Source organism: Diceros bicornis, chromosome 21, assembly GCF_020826845.1.
Source record: "Diceros bicornis minor isolate mBicDic1 chromosome 21, mDicBic1.mat.cur, whole genome shotgun sequence".
Taxonomy (NCBI): Eukaryota; Metazoa; Chordata; class Mammalia; order Perissodactyla; family Rhinocerotidae; genus Diceros; species Diceros bicornis.
In genome coordinates, this window is record NC_080760.1 from 49,304,388 (window position 1) to 49,327,788 (window position 23,401).

Below are 23,401 nucleotides of genomic sequence, written 5' to 3' on the forward strand. Positions count from 1 at the left end.
ACAAGCTAACAGTGTGAGCGGTTATGAGTCCTTCGAATTCTAAAGCACAAGTTTTGAAAAATGTTTTAAAATGAGATTTTTTTTTTTCAAATGCAGACTCACCATTCAGGATGTATAAACTAAAATTATCTTAGAAATTTTAATCATATTATTTTCTTACTCATTTAATTATGACTGCATCAGCCATCTATTCATAGGATGTATTTATAGGAAGTATTTACCATTCACTAAGATCCCTTGATATCTTAGTGTTGTGCAATCATTCTACACTTTGGAGGCTGAGCTGATGTGTTAATCACCTTTAAGACTAAGTATGGTAGAGCATTCTAGATGAAGTCATGCAAGTTCATCAGAATATGAAAGCTCTCTCAGGTACTTGATATGCTCTGATTATCCAGCTATAAGATGTTTACTGAACAGACTGAAATTATCCTCACATCACTCCATGTGATGTGGTAGTGCCTACTTGAGACAGACGAGGACTGCCGGGCACGTGAAGGGCTTTCACTGAAGCCTGCACTCTGCCTTAGCTAAGCATGTTTTTAAATGAGGAGATGGAGGCTCCTCGAGGCTGTTGGACGGTATGAAGTAGCAGAGCCAAGTACATCTAACTATAGCACCCAGGCGCTTTTCCCTCCAGACCCTCTGGTCAGAATTTGTAGGGATAGGGTCTGGGCATCCACATGTTTGAATGTTCCACAAGAGATTTTGATGTGTGGTGGAGCACACTGTACTACTGCACTTTACCTTACCCTGTTGCATCCAGTCTGCACAAGAGTGCTGTTGGGGATGTCTTCATCTGCACAGGAGGAATAATGGTCACTAAGCCACAGATAAAGAAAATAACCCAACCCACACTGTCCAAGGATGTGCGTACTGTCCAGTGACCTATGGGGATGAAAAGTAGGTAAACTGAGATTGGATCCCAGATTCTCTATCCACTGGTCTAAAGCTTTGTTCCCAGCATTCTAACTTGTATAACGTTATGAGCTGGAAGAAATGAGAAAATGAGTGAGGAAAGAGTACAAGAACCAGAGCTAGAGGCATCATTGTATAACAAGGCAGCCCTAGCCATGGACCTTTTTTCCAAACTGATGCCCTTACCTGGTCTGCCTTACTGACTGCAGAGGATCCAGAGTTTTCTAGGTGCTTCTTTGTAAAATCATCAACTTCAGTCTTAAGGTCAGAAGTTATTGCTTTATTATGTGTTTGTAAGGACACTTCCTGAAGCAGATGGTTTCATTTGGAAACCATCACAAAACTGTACAACAGTGTACTCTTGTTGCGGTCTTCTAGTATTTTTCTGATTCAGTAATCACAGAGAAATGGTATATTCTTCAACTTTTTTTTTTTGTGAGGAAGATCAGCCCTGAGCTAACATCCAATGCCAGTCCTCCTCTTTTTGCTGTGGAAGATTGGCCTTGGGCTAACATCCGGGCCCATCTTCCTCTACTTTATATGGGACGCCATCACAGCATGGCTTGACAAGCGGTGCATCGGTGCGCGCCCCCCGGGATCTGAACCTGAGAACCCTCAGGCTGCACGAAGTAGTGCACTTAATCGCTGCCCCACCGGGCTGGCCCCTTCTTCAATTTTTTAAAGTTGATAGAAGAAAATACAGCTGCCATTTATTAGATGTTTATGTTTTGCAGCATATTAGTGTGCTGGGCACTTTTCCTATATTATCTTACTCAATCCTCACTTCTGCCCTGTGATGTAAATATTGCAATCTCCAGACAGTTTAGGATAACTAATTTTTCCCAAATCACACTTGTAGTAAGTAATAAAACTCATGTGCCCTTACTTCCTCACAAGCACTTTTCTCAGCTCTTTCCATGGATCTGTTATATCCTTCAGATACCACCATGAAGAGTCCTTTCATCAGTCACACAGCTGGTCAGGGGTTAAATCCCAGCCGTCTGCTCCAGAGCCCATGCTCTTAACCAAGACCCAGTACTACCTGGACAAGTCAGTGTCGTCTAATTTGAAATTACAACTCTGTATTTGCAAACAGACAAACTGACAAATGAATGGGAAAAGTTATTTCATCACTTCAGACATAAAGGTTGCTATGCAAGACTTAGAGCAAGTGGTGCATGATTAAGTAGTAATTGGTTTTAACAGTCCTGCGACTACTATGGGTATTTTCTCATAGGACATGTGCATTGACTCTATCAGAGAAGAGCGTTTTGAATGGGAGCAGAAATCTGAACCTTGTGTTCTGCAAGCAGACATGCCCTTTCTGCCTGCTGTGTCCTCCAGCATCGTGGCTCCTTAAAGCTGTAGAAGATGACGCTTGTCTCTAGAGGAAGGCTGCTACTGCCATAAGCGGTATCCTCCCCTGTCACACGACATACAGGGACCACCACTTCCGCTTTTGCTGTATAATAAACCTTCTGAAATTTTGACCACTAGGAACATCAGTGAAGGCCTTTAGGGAAAACCAAATATACTTTTTAAATGTACATGTAATTCTTTAATGTAGATTTTGTGTAAAGACTCAGTGAAATACTTTTTCTCGTTCTTTTGAGAGCTTACCTGAAGTTTTAATTACATGACTAGTTTGGGGATTTTAGTACAGGTGAGGGTTGTACTAATGGCAAATTTTTCCCAGCACAGTGACTACTGGCATAATTTTTTGACAGTTAACTAATCTCTAAACTGCTTCAATTATCTTGTTTTCCATAGTGAGAAATTTAATTAAAACAGAGTACAGATTGTGAAAAGGTTATTTATGAAAATGCGTTTTAAATGTGAATTGAAAAGCCTAGGGACACCTTTTTATTTTAGATAAAAAGATGAAGGTTCTGTAATTTTTTATATCCATTTTACCAGAAGCAAGAAGAAGAGCAGTATGCAATTTACTTGAAATGTCTATCAGGAGCCTCACAAGTCGATCTCGTTCCTAAATTGCTTGAAAGGTTGACCCACTTTAGAAATGTAAACCTGTAGGAAATAATTTCAGATTTTAAATTTATGAATACAGAGGGGTTTTTTTTCCTCCTTACTTTAAATAAAACAACCAAAAGAAGTGCTGTATGTAGGGAATAAAGGACTCTGCAATGACAGTGTCACTGAGGCATGGAAAGCAGAATTTGCCTCCATAATTAGGCTTGTCCAATTATGGAGGCAAATTATAATTGAGTGATGATGGTTGTATTTGAGCGACTGTGATGTGGTCATATCCCTCAGGTGAATTAGCGCTGAGGCAGGGAGGGGAATTTGAGGACTACTAGATTAGTCCTCTGTTATGATAGATTTCCTACAAGAACCTACTGTCTTAGTTTTATCTTTTCCTCGAGCATTTAATAACATTCGTAGAACTCAGTCCTTGCCTTCAAGTAGATCAGAGTCTAGGAAGGAACACGGTTATCACCTTCACTTTGAATCCTTCCATATTCCCCTGTATGTTTCAGGGGTCATTCTCTATTGTGTGAATCCATGTGTACATCCTATTTAGGCTACTTATCTTAGAGCAATGTGATCACTCCTTTGTCTTATTGTTTCTCATTACATTTTAAGTTATTGATGATAGGACCATGGCTTTTTATCCACAGGGCCCAGCATATAGTAAATAATCAATGTTTGATTTCTTGATACAGAAACAAAACACAGTTACTTCAGGATAAGAACACCTGTAATTGACTTATGTACATAATATTTAGGGAGGACCAGAGAGGGAAGATTGACTGCTTGATGGAATGTGGAAGGATGTTCTAGAGGAGACAACATTTAAACCAAACAGGAAAGGGCCCTGGCAGCACCCAGACAGGAAGAGCTAGAAGGCTCTCCGTGAAGACTCAACATGACCTTCAGAGGTCTGGACACTTGGAAGGCGTTAGTGGTGCAGGGACAGCTGGAGAGGCTTGGGGCTGGTATATTATTGATGAGGTTTATTATCATCTTTATACTTTTATTTGTATTCTATTCAGTTTGTTTATAGGTACAATAGTGTGAGGTACATAACAGGACGTGGAATCTTAGTAGATAGTTCAGGATTAAAGCAGTTTAAAATAAAACCACATTGTTATGTTGGGTGATGCAAATGGAGGATCAGCTGGCCATCTAGATATGTCCTTATAGTGTGGCATTATCCTCGGGAGTTCAGTATGGTACAGGGTCTGACCTTCAGTTTTATAGGAACAGGCAGTATTTCACAGTGGTTAAAAGCAAAGTTGGGAGCTAAACTGACTAGTTTCAAATCCTTGCTGTGCCTTTAATTGCTGTGTGGCCTTGGGTAAGTTGCTTAACTGCTCTGTGTCTGAGTTCCTAATCTGTAAATGGAAATATTAGTGCTTATGTCATGGGATTGCTGTGAAGATTAAATAAATTAACATATGGAAAGTACTTAAAATAGTGCCTGGCATATAAAAAGTGGTATATAAGTATTTTTATTGTTGGCTCAGAAATCTAATTCTTCAGTTAACCAACATAGTGCTGTCTTTCAGGGAGGACTCTTGCTAATTCTGTCCCAGACATTAGTATATGAAAGGCATAATATCCAACGTACTCACACCTGCCAGAGTGATTAAAATTAAAAAGAAAATGTCAAGTGTTAGCTAGAATGAGGGGCAGCAGGACTCTCATCTGCTGCTGTAGGAGTGCACATTGGTACAACTACTTCGAACAAACGTTCGGCACCACCTGATGAAGCCGAACACGTGCTGCCCCGTGACGCAGCACTCCTGCTCCTGGGAGCTGCTCCCAGAGATGCGCACACGGATGCTCCAGGAGGCTGTGTAAGAACATGTAGGCAAAACCAGAAAGAGGCAAATTCCTGTCCCCACAAGAGTGCATAAACAAGTTGTAGTGTAATCTTATAGACCAATACTGCCGAGTAGCGAAAAGGAACCGACTGTTGCCACGTATAACAACGTGGACGAATCTCACACACACAGTGCTAAGTGAAAGAAACCTGGCACAAAGGAGTCGCTACTCTGATTCCATTTGTAGAAAGCTCAACCAAGTAAACCTCATCAATGGTGTTGAAAATCAGGATAGTGGTTACTTTTGGGGGGAGATAGTAACTGAGGATGGGCACAAGGAGAGTTGCTGGGGGACGGTTGATGCTCCGTTTCTTAATCTGGCCGCTGGTCACGTAGCTGTGCTTACTTGGTGAAAATTCACTAAGCTGTGCACTTAGGATTTGTACCTTTTTATGACTTATTTTATGGGATTACAAAGTTTAAAACTATAATCAATTTGTGTATTGAGAACATTGTACTAGACAGACCCGATACTCTTGTTTATGACAGAACAGGACGTCTTCCTTCAAGCAGGTCTGCTATTAGACCAAGTGATAATCAGAACGTTTCTGGTGAGTCTAGAAGCTGAGCAACGAGTAGTATTAGTGCTAACGTTATGAACTCTGACAGTCTCGTGGCTATATTTTCATTGTAGAGAAACCTCTGCACTGTGAGTTAGCTGTGCCTTCTGGTGGGCCAGGAACCCTTTCTCCTTCACAGTGGTACTAGAGACACTTGGCATCTCTCTTCTGGCCAGTCACCTTTCAGATAGAGGTCATTCTTCTCAAGGAAGAACACTTGGAAGAATGAGTGAACCAGTATAAATCCATTACTGTCATTCATTCATTCATTCACTCAGAGAGTATTTATTGAATGTGGACTCATGCCAGGCACTGGGGACCTCGTAGTAAACAAGGCAGATGAAGCCCGTGGGGCAGCCTTTCTCAGCGGGAGTTATTCCATCTGAATCACAGAAGGTAGAAAATGATTTGAGTGATGATTTCCTCAGCTGTCCCAAGGATGGTACAAAACTACTATCCTTCTAGATGTGTAGAAGAGAAGTAAATTCATTTTGTATACAGTAGGTGCTCTAGGGCATCAGTCTTCATTCTCTGGTGGAACCCTGGATGAGAAAGGCTGTGAGGGTTTCTGCCAATTCCTGAAGAGTTAGATGAGAAGCTGAATTGAGCCTTAAAAGAGGTGCAGAGCTTGGGAAGTTTACAAAAAAGTTGGAGTTTAAACCCCCCCCCCCCCGCTAAATTTGGGTGATGGGGTCTGATAAATCTCCTAGGTTTTGGATTGGAACCCAGAAAAGCTATACTCCAGAGGAAGGCTTTCTAATCATCCAGTCCTTTGTGGAACTAAGGTTAAGCTGGAATTTCTAATTCTCCTATCTTTCCACCAAAAGCAAATATAAATTCTCTCTGGAGAAATATAGCAGCATGGGCCTTAAATTATTTATGTAATTTTTCATAAATAATTGCAAGTACTCAATCAAAAATGACAGGCGTACAAGCAGCCACCATAATAAAAAACTAAAGAAATAATAGAAATTGACCCAGTAGATTCAAGTGTCAGACACAAACTTTAAAATAACTATGCTCATTATAATCAAGGAATTAAAACATAAGATAGATGATTTAAGCAGAGAACTCAAAAATATAGAAAACGGAGATATTCTAGAACTGAAAAATATCGTAAAAACTAAAATGGGTTTTTTTTTCTTTTGTTTTGTTTTTTGTGAGGAAGATTGGCCCTGAGCTAACATCTGCTAATCCTCCTCTTTTTTTGCTGAGGAAGACTGACCCTGGGCTAACATCCATGCCCATCTTCCTCTACTTTATATGGGACGCCGCCACAGCGTGGCTTCACAAGCGGTGCGTTGGTGCACGCCGGGATCCGAACCTGCAAACCCCGGGGTGCCACAGCAGAGCGCGTGCACTTAATCGCTTGTGCCACCGGGCCGGCCCCAATAAATGGTTTTAATAGCAGATTAGATGCATATGAAGGAAAATAGTATACTGGAAGTTAGGTTGTTGAAGCAGAAAGTCGAAAACCTGGGCAGTGCAGAAAATCACAGGGCATAAAAGCCTCCGCTGGCCGCCTCTGCCACTCAAGCCCCAAGGCCCCAGGCGAGCTGGCTCCTGTACTTCTCCCCCGGCTCCCTCCACTGTGCCCTCCCTACCTCATGACCTTTGTTCTTGCTCTTCATTCTGCCTGAAATATACCCACCCCCCCACAAGAAGTCTGCATAACCAGCTCCCTTACTTCTTTCACGTTTGTCTGCGAAGTCTCCTCTGTAAGGACTCCCCTGTCCACTGTAAGATCTCAGGCCTCGCCCACACTCGCACTGTGTAACATGCTGTATGTGTGCTGGCCGGTTTTGTCTATCTGCCTCCCCACTGGAGTGTAACCCCCATGAGGACAGATGTTTGTTCTCTTTCTTCTGCTCAGCACTGTATCCCCTGTGCTTAGGACAGTGCCTGACACACAGCGGGCATTTAACAATGTCCACCTCCCAGAAAACATGGGAAAATGGATATACAAATCTTTAGCATAATGTAGTACATAATGTGGGCTTAATAAAATTTAGTTATTCCCTTTTTTCGCACCTTTGTGAGATTTCTTTTTTATTTCTGTTTTCTTTAATTTTTCCATTTACGGTTTTCTCTTCCCTTGCTCATGGGATTTCTGGGTTAACTTCTTTGTTATTTCATTTTCCTTTATTATATTTTTTGAATACCTTGTCAAATTCAAACAAATCTAATTCTCTCTCAGATATGAACTGAGAGAAGAGAAGACATTCTATGAATAATTGACATTGATGTGTTTTTAAAAGCTCTGTTGAGATGTGGGTAGAATCACAGCTAATCTTGGTCAGCCACTTTATCTAAAAACCACAGTGGTTAATTTGGTAGTATTTGCAGAATGGAAATGCAGACATCGCAGTGTAGACTAAGTTTTAAGAATTTATCACTTTCTACAAAAGACAAATACTTCGATAGCTCTGATGTTTCTCTGGCCTAATAGCTTGAGAATGTTAAAGGGAATAGGTCTTAAATAGAATGAAACTACCTTTATTGGGCAAGAACTGTACCAAACAGCTTTCATAATATTTTTTTGGTTAATCCTCCCACAGCCATTGGGAATAGCCAGGACATGAATCATGATTCCCATCTGGCAGATTATAAAATTGAGGTTCAGGGAGGTTAGGTGATTTCCTCAAAGCCACACAGCTAATAAGAAGCAGAGCTGGAATTTGAACACAGGCATCAAACTCCAAAGACTGATATGAAGAAGTTGTATGAATCTGGACGCTGCATAATGTATTCCTCACAGCCGTAAAATAAATGCGTGGGGATGTGATTTGATTGTTGAATTAATGATTTTATTTAAATGATTATGGGAAAGATTCTTTTTTAGAATTATTATTAATATTGTGATTTGTCTTTAATTATAAAATAACTTGGTTATGTGATGTGTGCATCATCATTGGTGATACTCGACAAGGATATTATTACTCAGAGCCCCCCAGCAAAAATGAACTTCTCAAAAGACTGTTTTTTCCTAATCTGATTTTATAAATTCAAATTAATCATTATAAGACTAGATTTAACACTGTATTATATATGAAAACTTTTTCCATTTTGAAATGACCAGATAGCACCCTAATTAATGTGAGGTGTCACGTAGCGTAATCGTTTCCTTTTAAAAGGACTCAAAACTGAAACATTATTTTTAAAATCACTGTCTTTTGTAAATTCTCTGTCTGTTTAAAGTGATTTTTCCCAGCTTAAATGTTATGCTTGATTTTGCAGTGACAGAAATAGAATTAAACAGGTCATGCTGTTTCCTTTATCCTGGAAAATCTCTTCTTTTCAAAGCAAGATGTCTTTGGTATTTGGCTGTGTGTTGGTAGAGTTTTATAGGTCGGGAATGGCAGATGATGAATCTCCACCTGTGTTAGAACATGGTCCCCTTACTGAAGGTAGCCCTGGCGTGTACCAAGAGTCTAGGTCACCCATCACTTAAATTCCATTTACACGTCTTCCTTATTGAAGATGAAAACTCAGAAGTGGAGCTTGATGAATAAGCAAGTCTTTTTTAATGAGGCAAGAATGTATATTCATATACATTTATTTCTTGTCCATGTTTGTTCACTATTTTTAATAATTTTTTTCTGACTTTCAGAAATAGAATACAGAATTTTACAGGGAATTTTTTGCTTAGAGCAGGGAACATAAGACAATGTTTGACAGAAAAGAATTTAGGTGAGGTCTCATTATCAAACTTTACAATATTTTAATAAATATTGCTATTTATTCTACCATAGCTCCTCTATTTGCATTCATCTTAAAGAAGCTGTTGCTATATTTCCTGCCGTGTGGTCTTTAATTAGTTATTTCCTTCATTCATTCATTCATTCAACAAATATCACTGCATGCCTCCTATGTGCCAGACGTTGAGAATACAGAACAAGGCCTGGGCCTTACCCTTAAGGACCTTGCAGACGAATGGGAGAGAAAGGAGGCAGAGAAATAATTACGGACATGGTGTATTTGCAAGTTATCAGTTATTATGGAGGCACAAAGGAGGGAGCGATAATTCAGTCTGGAGTCTTCTGGTGGAAGACCTAAAAGATGATGTCAGAGGGAACGACGTGTGTGGAGAAATTACAGCATGAAACAGCGAAGCTTCTTCAGGGCCCATCCGCGGTGCTGACGCATGCAATGCACTGTCCCTAGGTGGGTTGCTAAGGCAAGACTATGAGAGGCTTAGAGATTCCTTCCTTCTCTTCTAGGAACCAGGAGACAGGAGTGGAGATTTAAGCAGGGAAGCAGCAAGCTCAGATTAGCAATTTAATAGATAATTCTGGAGGAAGGTTTAGATAAGGAAGCACTAGGAAGCCAGGAAGGTGAGTTAGAATATTGTACTAGTTCAGTGGAAAAATTCTGAATTCTATTGCAGTCACATTGGGAATGTAGAGAAAGAATGGGTATGAGAGAGATTTAGGAGATAAAAAATCAAGATTTACTGACCAGGTGGAATGATAGTGGGATAGTAAAGGGAGAGGCATTGAGTTCCCAGACAAGAGTGCCGTCAGAGGTTGTAGACTAATGGCTTCTTAGCGTTTTATGAGAGCTATGTATCTCCAGTACTGTCTCACTCACAGGTGCAGGACCCCATTTTAAAAGGGCAAGGAAGGGGATAAAACATCTTTGCAGTGCATTTTAACAATGTAAGGGAGCTCTATTAAGCTTCTTCCAGAGGAAATTCATTAGGTTGCTTAGAATAAACAGGGTTATATGCCCAGTTTCCTCTCGTTGGGTCATCCGAGGAATGGCTCTGGAGACACAGACAAGCTTGGGCAAACGCAGGGCAGGTGAGAGGACTAAGTGGGAGAGGAATGTGGCTTTCCCTCCGGGGGCAGTCAACCCAGCCATCTAGTAAACGTTTATTGAGTCGTCCTCCCTAAGTTCCAGGCACTGTTAGTTCTCTGTGTAAAAGAGTAAGTAAGACGGTCCGTGTTCATTATGGTCGGTGAGGCCAAAAGCCAATCATTTCTATACAGTGAGAGAAGTATATGCAGTAGGTCCATTGTTGGCATAACACAGATATGACAGACACAGGGACTGAAAAGATATAACAGAAGAGGAGGCACATTTGAGCTTCATATTAGAAAAGTCACTAGGCACAGAGGGCAGGCACAGAGACTTGCAGGGAACAGCACGTGAACTGGAAGTAATTATTGCATTCGAAGCACAGGACACATGGTAAAAATGAGGCTGACGTGTAGACTGGGGCCGTGTTATAAAGGAGTGTTCTCTAGGAGAAAATATAGAAATGCAAGAAGTTATGCAAAGATTCCAAGTGTAAAGAACATTGTTTGACATATCTGAGCACTGGTAACAGAAAAGTAGTGAGTTCCCTATTCCAGGTTCTGGCAAGCTTTTAAAAAGCAGATTCTAGGCTTAGCTGTGCAATTGAACTAAATCTGCAACAACTCCTTCCATACTAGATTTATGATTCCCACTCAGTTAATATGATTCCCACTCAGTTATATGTTAACTTGTAACAAATAACGCATTCACTATTTTTTAAAATTCCTACTCTATCCTCGGAAAAATCTAAAGAGGATTTCATAATATCAAATTATATAAATATGGAAAACAAGCGACCAGTAGTTGGAACACTGGAAGATAGGAGCATTAAAAAAAGAGAAGACTGCTACAGCTCAGATCCCCCAGTCCTCAGACAAGAAGCCTCCCGTTCAGAGGCTCTTACCAGCTCCACCACCCCCTGTCCTTCCTCCTCTTACCCTACTCTACTGTTCTCAGCCAATGACCTCATCTCCTACCTTGCAATAAAATAGCAGATGATCAACAAGACTTCCCTCTACTCCTTCCTAAAAATGTAGACATTTATTTACAGTCACACTGAGTTTCTTGTCCAAATGTTCTTTATGCTTCCCTATATTTTTCAAGTGTCATCCATTGAACAAAGCATACTTGTAATGGGAGGAGTTGCACCCCCATGGCCAAATCCAGCTGTGAAATCACGAAGAGAATCGTGTGAGAATTGCAAATTGAATCTTCAAATCTTCAGTGTAAATATGGAAGTCAATTCAGTGATCTAAACAATTTGAAAATTCAAGTAAATTGCTAGCACTGTAATATCTGACAGAATAATTGAACAAGGAATGAATGACGTAACTGTAGGGTAAAACAGTATAGTACTTAACATTTTAGTTATTTAAGAAAGTTCCAGTCATTTACAATCTTGATTCTTTAAATAAGCGTAGAAATAGAATTCTTCACTGGGTGAACCATATTCTTTTCAAGCCACTAACAAATTACTAAAGAAACCATGAGCTCCACATTTTGCCCAACTAGGCACAGTACAATGATCTACTTGCAAGTCTAGACTTCCTGAATCTCCCTTGCTGTTCCATGCTCACACACTGTTGCCCGAGAGAGATTTCTAAAACGCAGAGTGGATCGTGCATGCCACTCCTCAACTTGATCATTCTTAATCCGGGTTATGAGTTTCTCAGTTTCACTGCTGTCCCCTCTTCCATTTGCATCCTACCAGGTACCAACAACAAGCAATTTGATTCCTGGAATGAGAGGGTTCTCATGTCTAAACCTCCATTGTTTTGCACCTGCTATTCATTCTGCCTGATTTTTATAGTTAACGAATTTTCCTGTCTACTTTTGCTTTTCTCTGCTTTGAAACTAAGTTCTAGCTTCAACACTTCAGGGAAACTTCCTTCCCTTACCTTGTCCCGGTTGGGCTATCCTGTGGCACCTCGATGCTCACCTTTGCTGCATCATTTGACAGGCCTCTGGTTAGTTGTCTCTCATCTCTCCCCCTCTACCTCGTGCCAGTGTCCCCACTAGACTGTGGCACTTCTTTTCCATCCGTGATGTCTAGCAGAGAGCCAGGCACAGGGGAGGTGCTAAGGGAAGGGATTTTTTAATTTAATAAGATTACTCCTTTCCTCAGGAATACCTGCTTCTTTTATTTATTCATTCACCAGAATTCTTAGTAATGTCTGCATTATGATACTTTCCTCATAACTAAATTCATCTCAATTTTCTTTTTTGCATGTGTCTAGTCTGATAGCTTTCTCCTCCTTGCCTTGGTCATTGGAAGATCATAGCCAGATTAGTAATCTGCCTTTAGCTACTATGAGGAACACTATGCCTTGCATATTGTGTTCTAACTGTATTCTTGACTTTGATTCTTCCTCTGCCCCTATTTAATGAGTATTCATTTTATATTCTAGTATATCTTGTGTCCTAAGTACTGGACACATAGCTCTTCAACAAATATTCAGTTCTTCCTTTGTGAAAAAACATTTAAAATTTTTAGGTGATCATGTGAATATTGTATAAGCCTAATTTCCTACAAAGACAGTACCATCCCTATGTATTACTGTTTTACAAAATTGAAAGCATTACAATGTAAATTCCTATTTAGATATTTATGTTTTGCTAAGTCAAATGAATTGAGGTCTAATATTTAGTAGATGCTTTTTAAAAGAGAATAACTAAGGTAATTACTTTAAAACCAGTCATTTGGCTCATATCCTTGCATCTAGTGGCTTCTGATGTTCTTCATTATGAGTCGTATCATCTTAGAAATTCAGGAGAGAGGTCTGCATGGGTAATGCTTTACTGTAATAGTTAACAATACAAGCTGTCTTTTATGAAGTTCTTAATACATGTCCGGCATTTTGCTGGAATATATGCATATGTGTGTATATATAATTTCTAATCCCTTCAAGCTACTTACAAGGATTCACATTTTACAGGTAAAGAAACAGATTCTGATAAGTAAATTAGCCTGCCTAAAATCATTAATAGTAAATTATAGAAGCCCGTCCAACTCCAGACCCTTTCTCTTACCCCTTGACCACATATCTCTACTTCAAGAGGTCTGGTGGTAATCATTAAATTAATTAGCATTGATAATACCAATGTTCCAAGATACTTAGATGTTATTTCCAGACTTATTTAAATATTAAATACCAGTAAGCCCAAAGTTACTATGTAGTTGACAAAGCTCAGAAACTTATAAATCAGTTTTAAGGTCGCAGTCACACTTTCATGGATGTAAATGTCATTGAGCAACATATCTAATCTGATCTTATAGAATGTTCATTTCTCTGGATCTTTTTGAATTCCACAATACTTTGAAAATAACCGTAGTGTGCCTGATATCACATCTGCAGAATGTGCTCAGTTTGAAGTCTGTCCCCAGTAGAACTAGGAGAATGGCTTTTGCTCTTTTTTGGGTTTTCTTTTTACTGTTGAGTTGTACGAGTTCCTTATATATTCTGAGTATTAGACCATTATCAGATATATGATTTGCAAATATTTTCTTCTGTCTTGTGGATTGTCTTTTTACTTTCTTTCTAGTGTCTTTTGATGCATAAGTTTTTAGTTTTGATGAAGCTCATTTTGTCTATATTTCTGTGGTTGTCTGTGCTTTCGCTGGCATATCTAAGAAACTGGTGACTAAGATCACAAAGATTTACAGCTGTTTTCTTCTAGGAATTTTATAAGTTTAGCTTGTATACTTAGATATATGATGCATTTTGTATTAATTTTTGTATATGGTGTGAGGTAACAGTCCAACTTCATTCCTTTGCATGTGGATATCCAGTTACTCCCACACCATATGCTGAAAAGACTATTCTATCCATCGTTGAATTGTCTTAGTACCCTTGTTGAAAATGAATTGACCATACATGTAAGGGTTTATTTCTGTACTCTCAATTCTGTTTCATTAATCTACATGTCTCTGCCAGTACCTCACTGTTTTGATTACTTAGCTTTGTAGTAAATTTTGAATTGGGAAAACATATGATCTCTCCTGGAGAATGTTCCATGTGTAATTGAGAAGAATGTGTATTCCACTGTTATTGGACAGAGGTGTTCTATAGATGTCTGTTTGGTGTAATTGGTTTGTATTGTTGCTCAAATCTTCTATTTCTTTTTTCATCTTCCTTTCAGGTGTTCTCTTTATTATTGAAAGTGTGATATTGAAGTTCCTAACTATTATTGTTGAATTGTCTAATTTCTCCCTTTAATTCTGTCAGTTTTTGCTTCATATATTTTGAGCTCTGTTATAAATGTTTATATATATGCATACATTGTTATAATAATTTTATTCTCTTGATACATTGACCCTTTTATCCCTATAAATAAATTTCTTTTTTTTTCTTTAGTAGCAATTTTTGTCCTAAGGTCTGTTTTGTCTGCTATTAGTACAGTCATGAGCTGCATAATGACATTTCAGTCAAGGCCAGACCACGTGTACAATTGTGGTCCCATAAGATTAGTACCATATAGCCTAGGTGTGAGTGGGCTATTTCATCCAGGTTTGTGTAAGTCCACTCTGTGTTGTTCACACAATGATGGAATCACCTAACAATGCGTTTCTCAGAACACATTCCTGTCTTTAAAAAACAGAAGACTGTGTAGCTATAGTAGTTCTATTTTGATTAGTATTTTCATAGTATATCTTCTTCCATCCTTTGTCTGTCAGTATATTTTTATCTTTGAATCTAAAGTGTGTCTCTTTTAGACAGCAAGTGGTTGGATCATTTTTTTTAACATGATGCCAATTTCTGCCTTTTAATTGATGTGTTTAATCCATTTACGTTTAGTGTAATTACTGATAAGGTGGGATTTACAACTCCTATTTTGCTATTTGTTTTCTATATGTCATGTCTTTTTTGTGATTTACTACCTCTTTTTGTGTTAAATAGATTAGTTTTTACTGCACCACTTTAATTCCATTGTCATTTCTTTTTCTACTTTTTTAATTTTTTAAAATATTTTCTTAGCCTGCCCTGGAGATTGCAATTTACATCTTAAATTATATCAGTCTTTTTCAGATTTATACCAACTTAATTTTAAAAGTATACAAAAACTTTGCTCCTCTATAGCTCCATTCTTACTCTCCCACCCTTGTGTTGTTACTATGATACAAATTACAGCTTTATACATTGTGTGCCTTACAGCACAGATTTCCAATTATTTCTTCATGCAGTTGTCTTTTAAGTCAAATAGGAGAAAAAAAGAGTTACAACAAAAAATGCATTTACATACTGTCTTTTATATTTACCTAAGTAGTTACCCGTACCAGTGTTACTCTATTTGTTCATGTGGATTCAAGTGGCTGTCTAATGACCGTTCACTTTGCCTGAAGGACTACTTTTAGTATTTCTTGTAGAGCATAGTGATGAATTCACTCAGTTTTTGTTTACCTGGGAGTATCTTAACTTTTTTCCATTTTTGAAGGATTGTTTCTCTGGATGTAGAATTCTTACATCAGTTGATGCACAGTTGACAGTCTTTTTCTTTTAGCACTTGGAATGTAGAATCCCATTGTCTTTTGGCCTCCACAGTTTCTCTTAAGAAATCAGCTTTTGATCTTATTGGTGAACTCTTGCACATGATGAGTAGCTTCTCTCTTGCTGCTTTAAGATTCTCTCTTTGCCTTTGTCTTTCAACATTTTGGCTGTGATGTATCTAGATGTCTGTCTCTTTGAATTTACCCTACTTGTAATTTGTTGAGCTCTTGCATGTGTAAAGTTTTTCATCAAATTTGGAAAGTTTTTAGCTGTTATTTCTCCAAATAATCTTTCTACTTCTTTCTCTTTTTTCCTGAATATCTCATTATGTGTATGTTCATATTTGATGATGTCCCACAGGTTTCTGAGACCCTGTTCATTTTTATTCATTCTTTTTCTTTTCTTCCTCAGACTGGATATTCTCAACTTATCTATCTTCCAGTTCACTGATTCTTTCTTCTGCCTAGTCATATCTGCTGTTGAACTTCTCTGGTGAATTTTTAATTTCAGTTATTATACTTTGAAACTCAAGAACTTCTTTGGATTCTTTCTATTATGTTCTATATGTGTGTTCTCTATTTGGTGGGGCATTGTTCTCATACTTTTCTTTAGTTCTTTAGACACAGGGTATCCTTTTGTTCCTTGAATATATTTCAAATAACTGATTTAAATTCTTTGTCTAGTAAGGCCAATGTCTTAGCTTCCTCAGGGACAGCTTCTCTTGATTACTTTTTTCTTGAGTATGGGCCATACTTTCATCTTTCTTTGCATGTCACCTAATTTTTTATTTAAAACTGGATATTTAATATAATGTGTCAACTGTGGAAATCAAATTCTCCTCCTTCCTCAGGATTTTGTTTTTGGTTTTGGTTTAGTGACTTTTCCAAATGATATTATAAAGTCTATCTTTATCAAATGTTTTCACTGAAGTGTCTCCCCTCTGTTGCCTTAGTGGTCAGCTAATGATTAGACAGAGATTTTATTGAATGCCTGGAAACAAGTCCCTGATCTTTGCCAAGACCTATGGGTGCACATTGGAGCATGTCTTCAACACTCAACCAGTCAATTTACAACTAACTCTGCCTTAGCCTTGCCTTTACTAGAGCTCAGGACCTTGTCATGTCTTTCCTGTGCGTGTACATGGCACTGTGCATGTACATAGCTTCCTAGATCCCAGGAATATGTCAGAGCTTCCCAAAGCCCATATGGACATCTCATTCCCCCACTTTTCCTTGTAAGCTTTTTGAACAGACTATTGTTTGCTCCAGTTTTTCTCCACCACCTCAGACAGCTGAAATCTTAAACAGTTGTCTCTAATTATTTTCTTCAAATACTCCCATGGGAAAGGCTTTTCATACTGGATGAGCTCCAAGTATCAGGTATAAATAAATAAAATAAAATAATAAATAGTTACTATTTATTACTAAATACAAATAAAATTTATTATTACAAACAAATACAATACATGAATAAAAATAAAGACAATCCTCTGGCAATGGGATTTTGAAAGCACTCCACCCTGCTCTGCCCCCGCCAGTGACCTCCAGCCCGCTGGTTTCCACCATGATTGTGGCTCTTGGTTTTCAAGAGCTGTGCAGAGCTGGGGGTGAGGGGTGGGAACAGGACAAGTTAAAAGAACACAAAACTCACTGTTCATACCAAGGTTCAGCCAATTTTTTAAAAAATAAATGCTCCCTAGATGTCTGCAAACCTTTGGTTTATTTCCAGAGTTGTGAAAATGTTGATTCTGACAATTTCTTCCAGTTTCTCCTGGCTTTTGTAAAGATAATTTTTGGAGGTTCTTCGTCATTTTCACTAATGTCACTCATATTTTTCTTTACTCTATAATTAGGTAGACACTTAAGTGCTAGCTGAATTAATAAAGATTCACTAAATGCAGAATGCTTCTTTATTCCCAGAAACTTCTCTGAACTTTTTTGTGCTTCTCCTGTTATATTTTAGGACTATGATGATGGATATGGCACTGCTTATGATGAACAGAGTTATGATTCCTATGATAACAGCTATAGCACCCCAGCCCAAAGGTAAGAGTAAACCTTCATGACCAGACACTTGTGCCCTTCCACATTTATATACTCTGAGAAAGGATGATGATCGGCCAGTAAGGGTAATTTGACTTGATCTGCTTTGTCTTTTGTTTGTTTTAATTGGAGAAGCACTGTCTGTCCTACCAACTGGCGTGTGTTCCTCCTCACAAATTTACTTTAGTGTTGAAGCAGTGAGACTTGGGAAATAAAAACTGAAATTTTATTTACTCTAAAAATTTGACTTAAGTGTTCAGTATATTCTGAGGAGGAACAATGTCTACAAAGTCTGTGGCTATTCAAGTCCTGAGGCCCAAAATCAAACCAGAAATATGTAACTGTCCTACATTGTCAATGCTTGGGGAAGAAAGTGCCAAAAGTTTTGTTTCATATTCATAGAACATTTCCATTTTCTTAGCAGCAGAGCTCCTGTTTTCTAACAACTTCAAATTCCTATTTGTGAGTATGAGTTAGTTCTGATTCATTTTCTAAAGAAGTATTTACCCAGAAATAAGTAAGTATTATCAGAGGCAAAACGGAGCTTTATTGTTACCTCTTCTGATAATATGCCTTGATGTTCACTGATACATGAAATCAGTGTTTATTCTATTCAGAGTGTTTTCCTAAATGACTAGAAACCTCTTGCTTGTAAGTGGAGGACAAAGATAGACACACACAAAACAAAATATTGGCTTTATGAAGCATAAAATATGTATGGACTATATAGTTATTTTGATGAAACATAAATTAACTTTTGAACTCGTAACTGTGTCAGGCAAGCTTTGAACAGATAGGTACTCTTATTTAACTCTGGTACTGAGGTTGACAGGGATATAAATTTTTTTTTTTCTTTTTCTTCATGCCAAATTTTTTTTCTTATGTAACTTGTAGCAATTAAGTTGCCTTCAAACTTTGACTCTCAACTGGTCTTTTTTAGTGGAAGCCTTGTGCATCATGTTTGTATCCTTGAGAGTGTTGGCCTACCCTAGAGTGAGTGGTGCTAGAGGATTCTATGCAAGACTTTACATCTAGTATCTCATTTAAGTGTTCCAGCAACTTTATGAAGTTTGTGGTGCTGTTCCCGTTGTATAGATGAAGAAAAGGAGCACAGAGCATAACATTAAGTAATTTGCCAAAAATCACACATGGAGTTTAATCCTAGACTCGTATGTCTCATTTAGTTTGAATGGCAGCAGCAAGAGTTAATGTATCTCTACTTTACAGATGATGGAACTGAGGCTCAGAAGTAAATGACTAATCCAGAATGTGAACTTAAATCCAGAACAGAATGTGAACTTAGATCCAGAAAGCTTATAAAGTCCATCCAGTCTAAGCTGTGATAACATATTAATATGATTGGTCACAAGCATTCATTCCTTTGGTCATTTATTAAGCTGGCATTTATTGAATGTCTACTATATTAGGCACTGTGCTTGATGTTTGGAATACAAAGATTATTGAGGCAGAGACCCTCTCCTTGAAAAGCTCACAGGCTAGAAGGAAACAAATATAAATATGTAAAAGCAATATAGTATGGTAATCACTGTGAGAGGTCTGAGGAAAAACTTGATATTTCCATAAGAAGGCAATGTTCAAGTCTGGATGGGAATACTGGAGACATTTCACAGAGAAAGCGAAGGATGAGTAGGAGTCACCAGGGTACAAACAGGGGAGGGCATTTCACAGGGCCAGAACAGCAAACATTTTTCTGGGAACTCCTCATTGTTTGGCTGAGCTAGAGTCTGTGACGCACAGGAGAGAGAGGAGGCGGGAGGAGGAGCGGCTGCGTGTTCCCTGCTCGAGGAGCCAAGGCTTGATGCTTCAGGCAGCAGTAGGGAGCCATCGAAGAGTTACGTGCAAGGAAATGATGTTTAGACTTGGATTCAGAGAAATTAATTAGCTGTTGGTGGAGGGGCTAGATTGACAGATGGTGAGCCTGGAGGCAGAGATCAATTAGGAGGCTGGTACATTATAAATTATAAGCCCTTTAAATGTCAGAAAAGGCTCACTTTAAGAAACATCTTGCATGACAGCCAATTTACCTTCTTTGAAGTGATCTTTTCAGTGCTACAACTCATCTTCCCTGAAGGAGTACGGAGAATTGTATGAGTATTGTACACATTGGCAAATGCAGAAACCACTGTTTGTTAGGTATTCTGAATATTCATTTAATTATTATAACCTGTGAAATAAACATCACTCCTTTTAAGGAGGAAAACTGTGGTTCACAAAAATTAGGTAATTTGCCTAAGATCAGGCATCTTAAAAGCGGAGTGAAACTTTGAACCAAGGTCTGACTGCAGTGTCTTCCTCTGTAGCACTCAGGCTTAACTAAGCACCTGCTTTATTGTGAATCGAAATGAAGCAGCTAGATTATGGAATAGGGTGAAGAAATGGTTTTATGCACTGTGTTAGTTTGCTAGAGTTACCACAACAAAATACCACAGCCTGATGGCTCAAGCAACAGAAATTTATTTTCTCAGAGTTCTAGAGGCTGTGCAAGATCAGGTGTTGGCAGCTTTGGTTTCTTGAGGCCTCTCTCCTTGACTTGCAGACAGCCACCTTCTCCCTGTGTCCTCGTGCGGTCTTTCCTCTGTGCACGGCATCCCTGCTGTCTCTCTGCGTATCCAAATTGCTTCTCTTATGATGACACCAGTCAGACTGGATTAAGACCCATGCAAGGCCTCGTTTTTAACTTAATCACCTCTTTAAAGGCCCTGAAATGCAGTCGCGTTCTGAGGTTATTAGGGGTTAGGGCTTCAGCATATGATTTTGGGGGGGAGGCAGTTCAGCCCATAATATGCACGTATTGTAACATTAGTTTAAGCACAACGCTGTATGTCTCAGAATTAGAAATCTACTATAAACCAGTGAAGATAGCAAATTTTCAAATTGTCCCCAGGATCAAATAGTAGGTATTAACAAGGAAATCACCATCACCATCATATTCAGTTACTGGGTGTGTTTACTGTGTGCTTGGTGCTATTCCAGGGACTTCACATAAATTCCCTCTCCCCTCTCAGCATGCCCTGAAATACTACAAAATTCAAGTCTAAACATGCCTTTTTCTTGCATACAGGTTCAGAGAGGTTAAATCACTTATCTAGACTCACAAGGCTGAGCAGTGGTACAAATCCACGTTGGCCCTAAAGCATTCTCTTTTGTCCTCTGCTCCACTGCCTTTCCACTCTCCTTTTTCATGGTTTTTATTTCAGTTGCTGAAACTAATTCCTATTAGTATTTCCTATATACACTATTCAAAAATCTAATGCTTTGTGATGCTTTCGAATCCCTTAGGAATTATGTTTCCATCTGAACTGGAAGTGTTGCCTTATCAGACTTGGGACTACTTTAATCAAACCTAAGAATTTCATTTATGTTGCATATTAATGTTGTAGACTAAAACTAATGAAATTAAGAACTTTATTTTTCCAGTTTTACGTTAGATCCTTTCAGCAAATAACATTCACTGCCACTACTCTCAAGGAGCCTTAATATTGACTAATAGATAATACCATGTGACACTTGAGATTCTGTAGTCTAAAATTCCTTGATTTTGGCACTTCCGGTTCTATGAAATTAATTTCATACTTCAATAATTCTCTCAATTTAGAATTTGAAAGTCCATTCTATGCTATAGTTATATAGTTCAGTATTACTGCAGAATTCTTTACTTGATCTCCTTTTAAATTACAAAGCTATTCTCAAAATGTTCTTTGACGTATCATGATGTAGTCGAAAGAGCCCTGAGCAGAAGTGAAAACTGCACCCTCCACTGTGGTAGCCACCAGTACATATGGCTGTTGAGCACTTGAAATGTGCTGGTCCAAAGTGGGGTGTGCTGGAAGTGTAAAGCACACACCAGATTCCAAAGACTTAGTGTGAAATCAAGAATGTGAAATATGTTAAATTTAATTTTACCTGTTTCTTTTTACTTTTAATCTGGCTACTAAAAAACTTTAAATTACAAATTTCTTTTGGACAGCCAGAGTTAAGACTCTGGCTGTGTCTCTGGCACTACAGCACAGTGAAATGCCTCCAGATTAGGGCACACACACCCTCGGGGTAAGCAGGTCAGCTCACAAGATGCAGAAAGAAAATGAGAGCGCGTCAACTCATATTTGTCCTTTTTAAATTACTATTTTGATGTTTTGTGCTGTGTGTAAGATATAACTTGTTAATACTATAGTACACGTTACACATAAACAATTATAGTTACAAGCTCAAAAGTAGTTTTCTTTCCAAAAGTGGTTTTAGATCTCAACTTTAACATTTACTGGTCATGTGACTTTGGGCAAGTTTTTTCACCTCTCTAAGCCTCAGTTTGTAAAATGTGTAACTTAGTTTCTGCTTTAGAGGGTCATCCTTTTTTTTTTTTTTTTGTGAGGAAGATTAGCCCTGAGCTAACATCTGATGCCAGTCCTCCTCTTTGTGCTGAGGAAGACTGGCCCTGGGCTAACATCCATGCCCATCTTCCTCTGCTTTACACGGGACATTGCCACAGCATGGCCTGACAAGCGGTGCGTCAGTGCACGCCCGGGATCCGAACCTGCACACCCGGGGCCACCGAACCAGAGCGCGTGAACTTAACCGCTATGCCGCCAGTGTCATCCTTAAGGTTGATGAGACAGGAAAGCTGACAGGCAGTGTGAGGTGTGCCATCCACAACGTTTTCTCTTAAGAGGACTAAAGGAGATAAGTTATGTAAGATAGTTAATATATGATATAAGGTAGTTAGCGCCCAGTAAACCCTAGCTCCCTCCCTCCTTCTGCAGCTCTAAATTACTCTGTGTCTGCTTTCACACAGGGACGGCCATGAGAAGCAGGTACTAGTAAATCTGGAAGGACTGTGCAAGTAAATGATTTACAGAGAGATGAGAAGAGAGAGGGGGTACCTTGTGGGGCACTTCTCCCCCCGGGGATGATCTGTATAGATATTTATCGTAAACTGGGATTAGCAAGGTGAGCAGCCATAGCCCACTTGAAAACAGGACAGAAGAAGACAACACGGTGTATGGCTGGCCGTGGGGTGTTATTCTGTGTGGAAGGGTTCCTTTCAGTAATGACTTAGACTTCATGAGCCGTAATCATTTTATGACACTGTTTTGTTGCAGAAACAACAGTTTCTCTCAGGAAGTTTTACAAATTAGAAACTTTTTTCTCTCAATTTTCAAATACCTTGTATTAACATTAGAGCACAAATGAGAATCCCTACAGAGTGATAGAAAATTCAATGTAGTTCAGCTCATTGCCCCATTGATTTTTGTAATGACCACTGTAGTGCTCATGTTGTATTGTAAAACAAAGCATTGTTTATCTAACTTCACACGTTTAATGAGTAACAAGCTGTCAACACAGTCATTGTGGAGAGAAATATGAACTGTTCTTTGCAATATTGGAAATTGTTCTAGTATACATTGGCTCAGAAATATTTATTGATTAATTCCTATGGACACACAGCTCCTGAATAGCTGTGGTGAATAAAGAAGAGCAGGTGATGAATGGCTCAGCCCTCAGGGACCTGCCCCTACCCTGACATGGCTTGCGCCTTCACAGAAATTATTGTTTTTACTCCCAGAAACCCTTTGTAAATGTATCCATTTCACTCTAAACTAAGTGAAAATAATTTTCATTTGATGTCATATTTATAATCCTAATAACAGTCACAGTTGTACACATGAGGACTATAGTTAATACTGTATTGAATTCTGGAAATTTGCTAAGAGAGTAGATTTCAGGTGCTC

The 23,401-nt window shown here is 38.7% G+C and overlaps 1 protein-coding gene across 2 annotated transcripts in view; it reads left to right on the top strand.

The window, feature by feature from the left end:
• The window catches only part of KHDRBS3 (KH RNA binding domain containing, signal transduction associated 3), a 183,124-nt gene that overhangs the window by 128,376 nt on the left and 31,347 nt on the right, over nt 1–23,401 (top strand). For both annotated transcript variants that reach the window (XM_058564981.1, XM_058564980.1), the window contains one exon: nt 17,575–17,657. In XM_058564981.1, the coding sequence (XP_058420964.1) occupies nt 17,575–17,657 (83 nt within the window). The remainder of the gene's footprint in view (nt 1–17,574; nt 17,658–23,401) is intronic.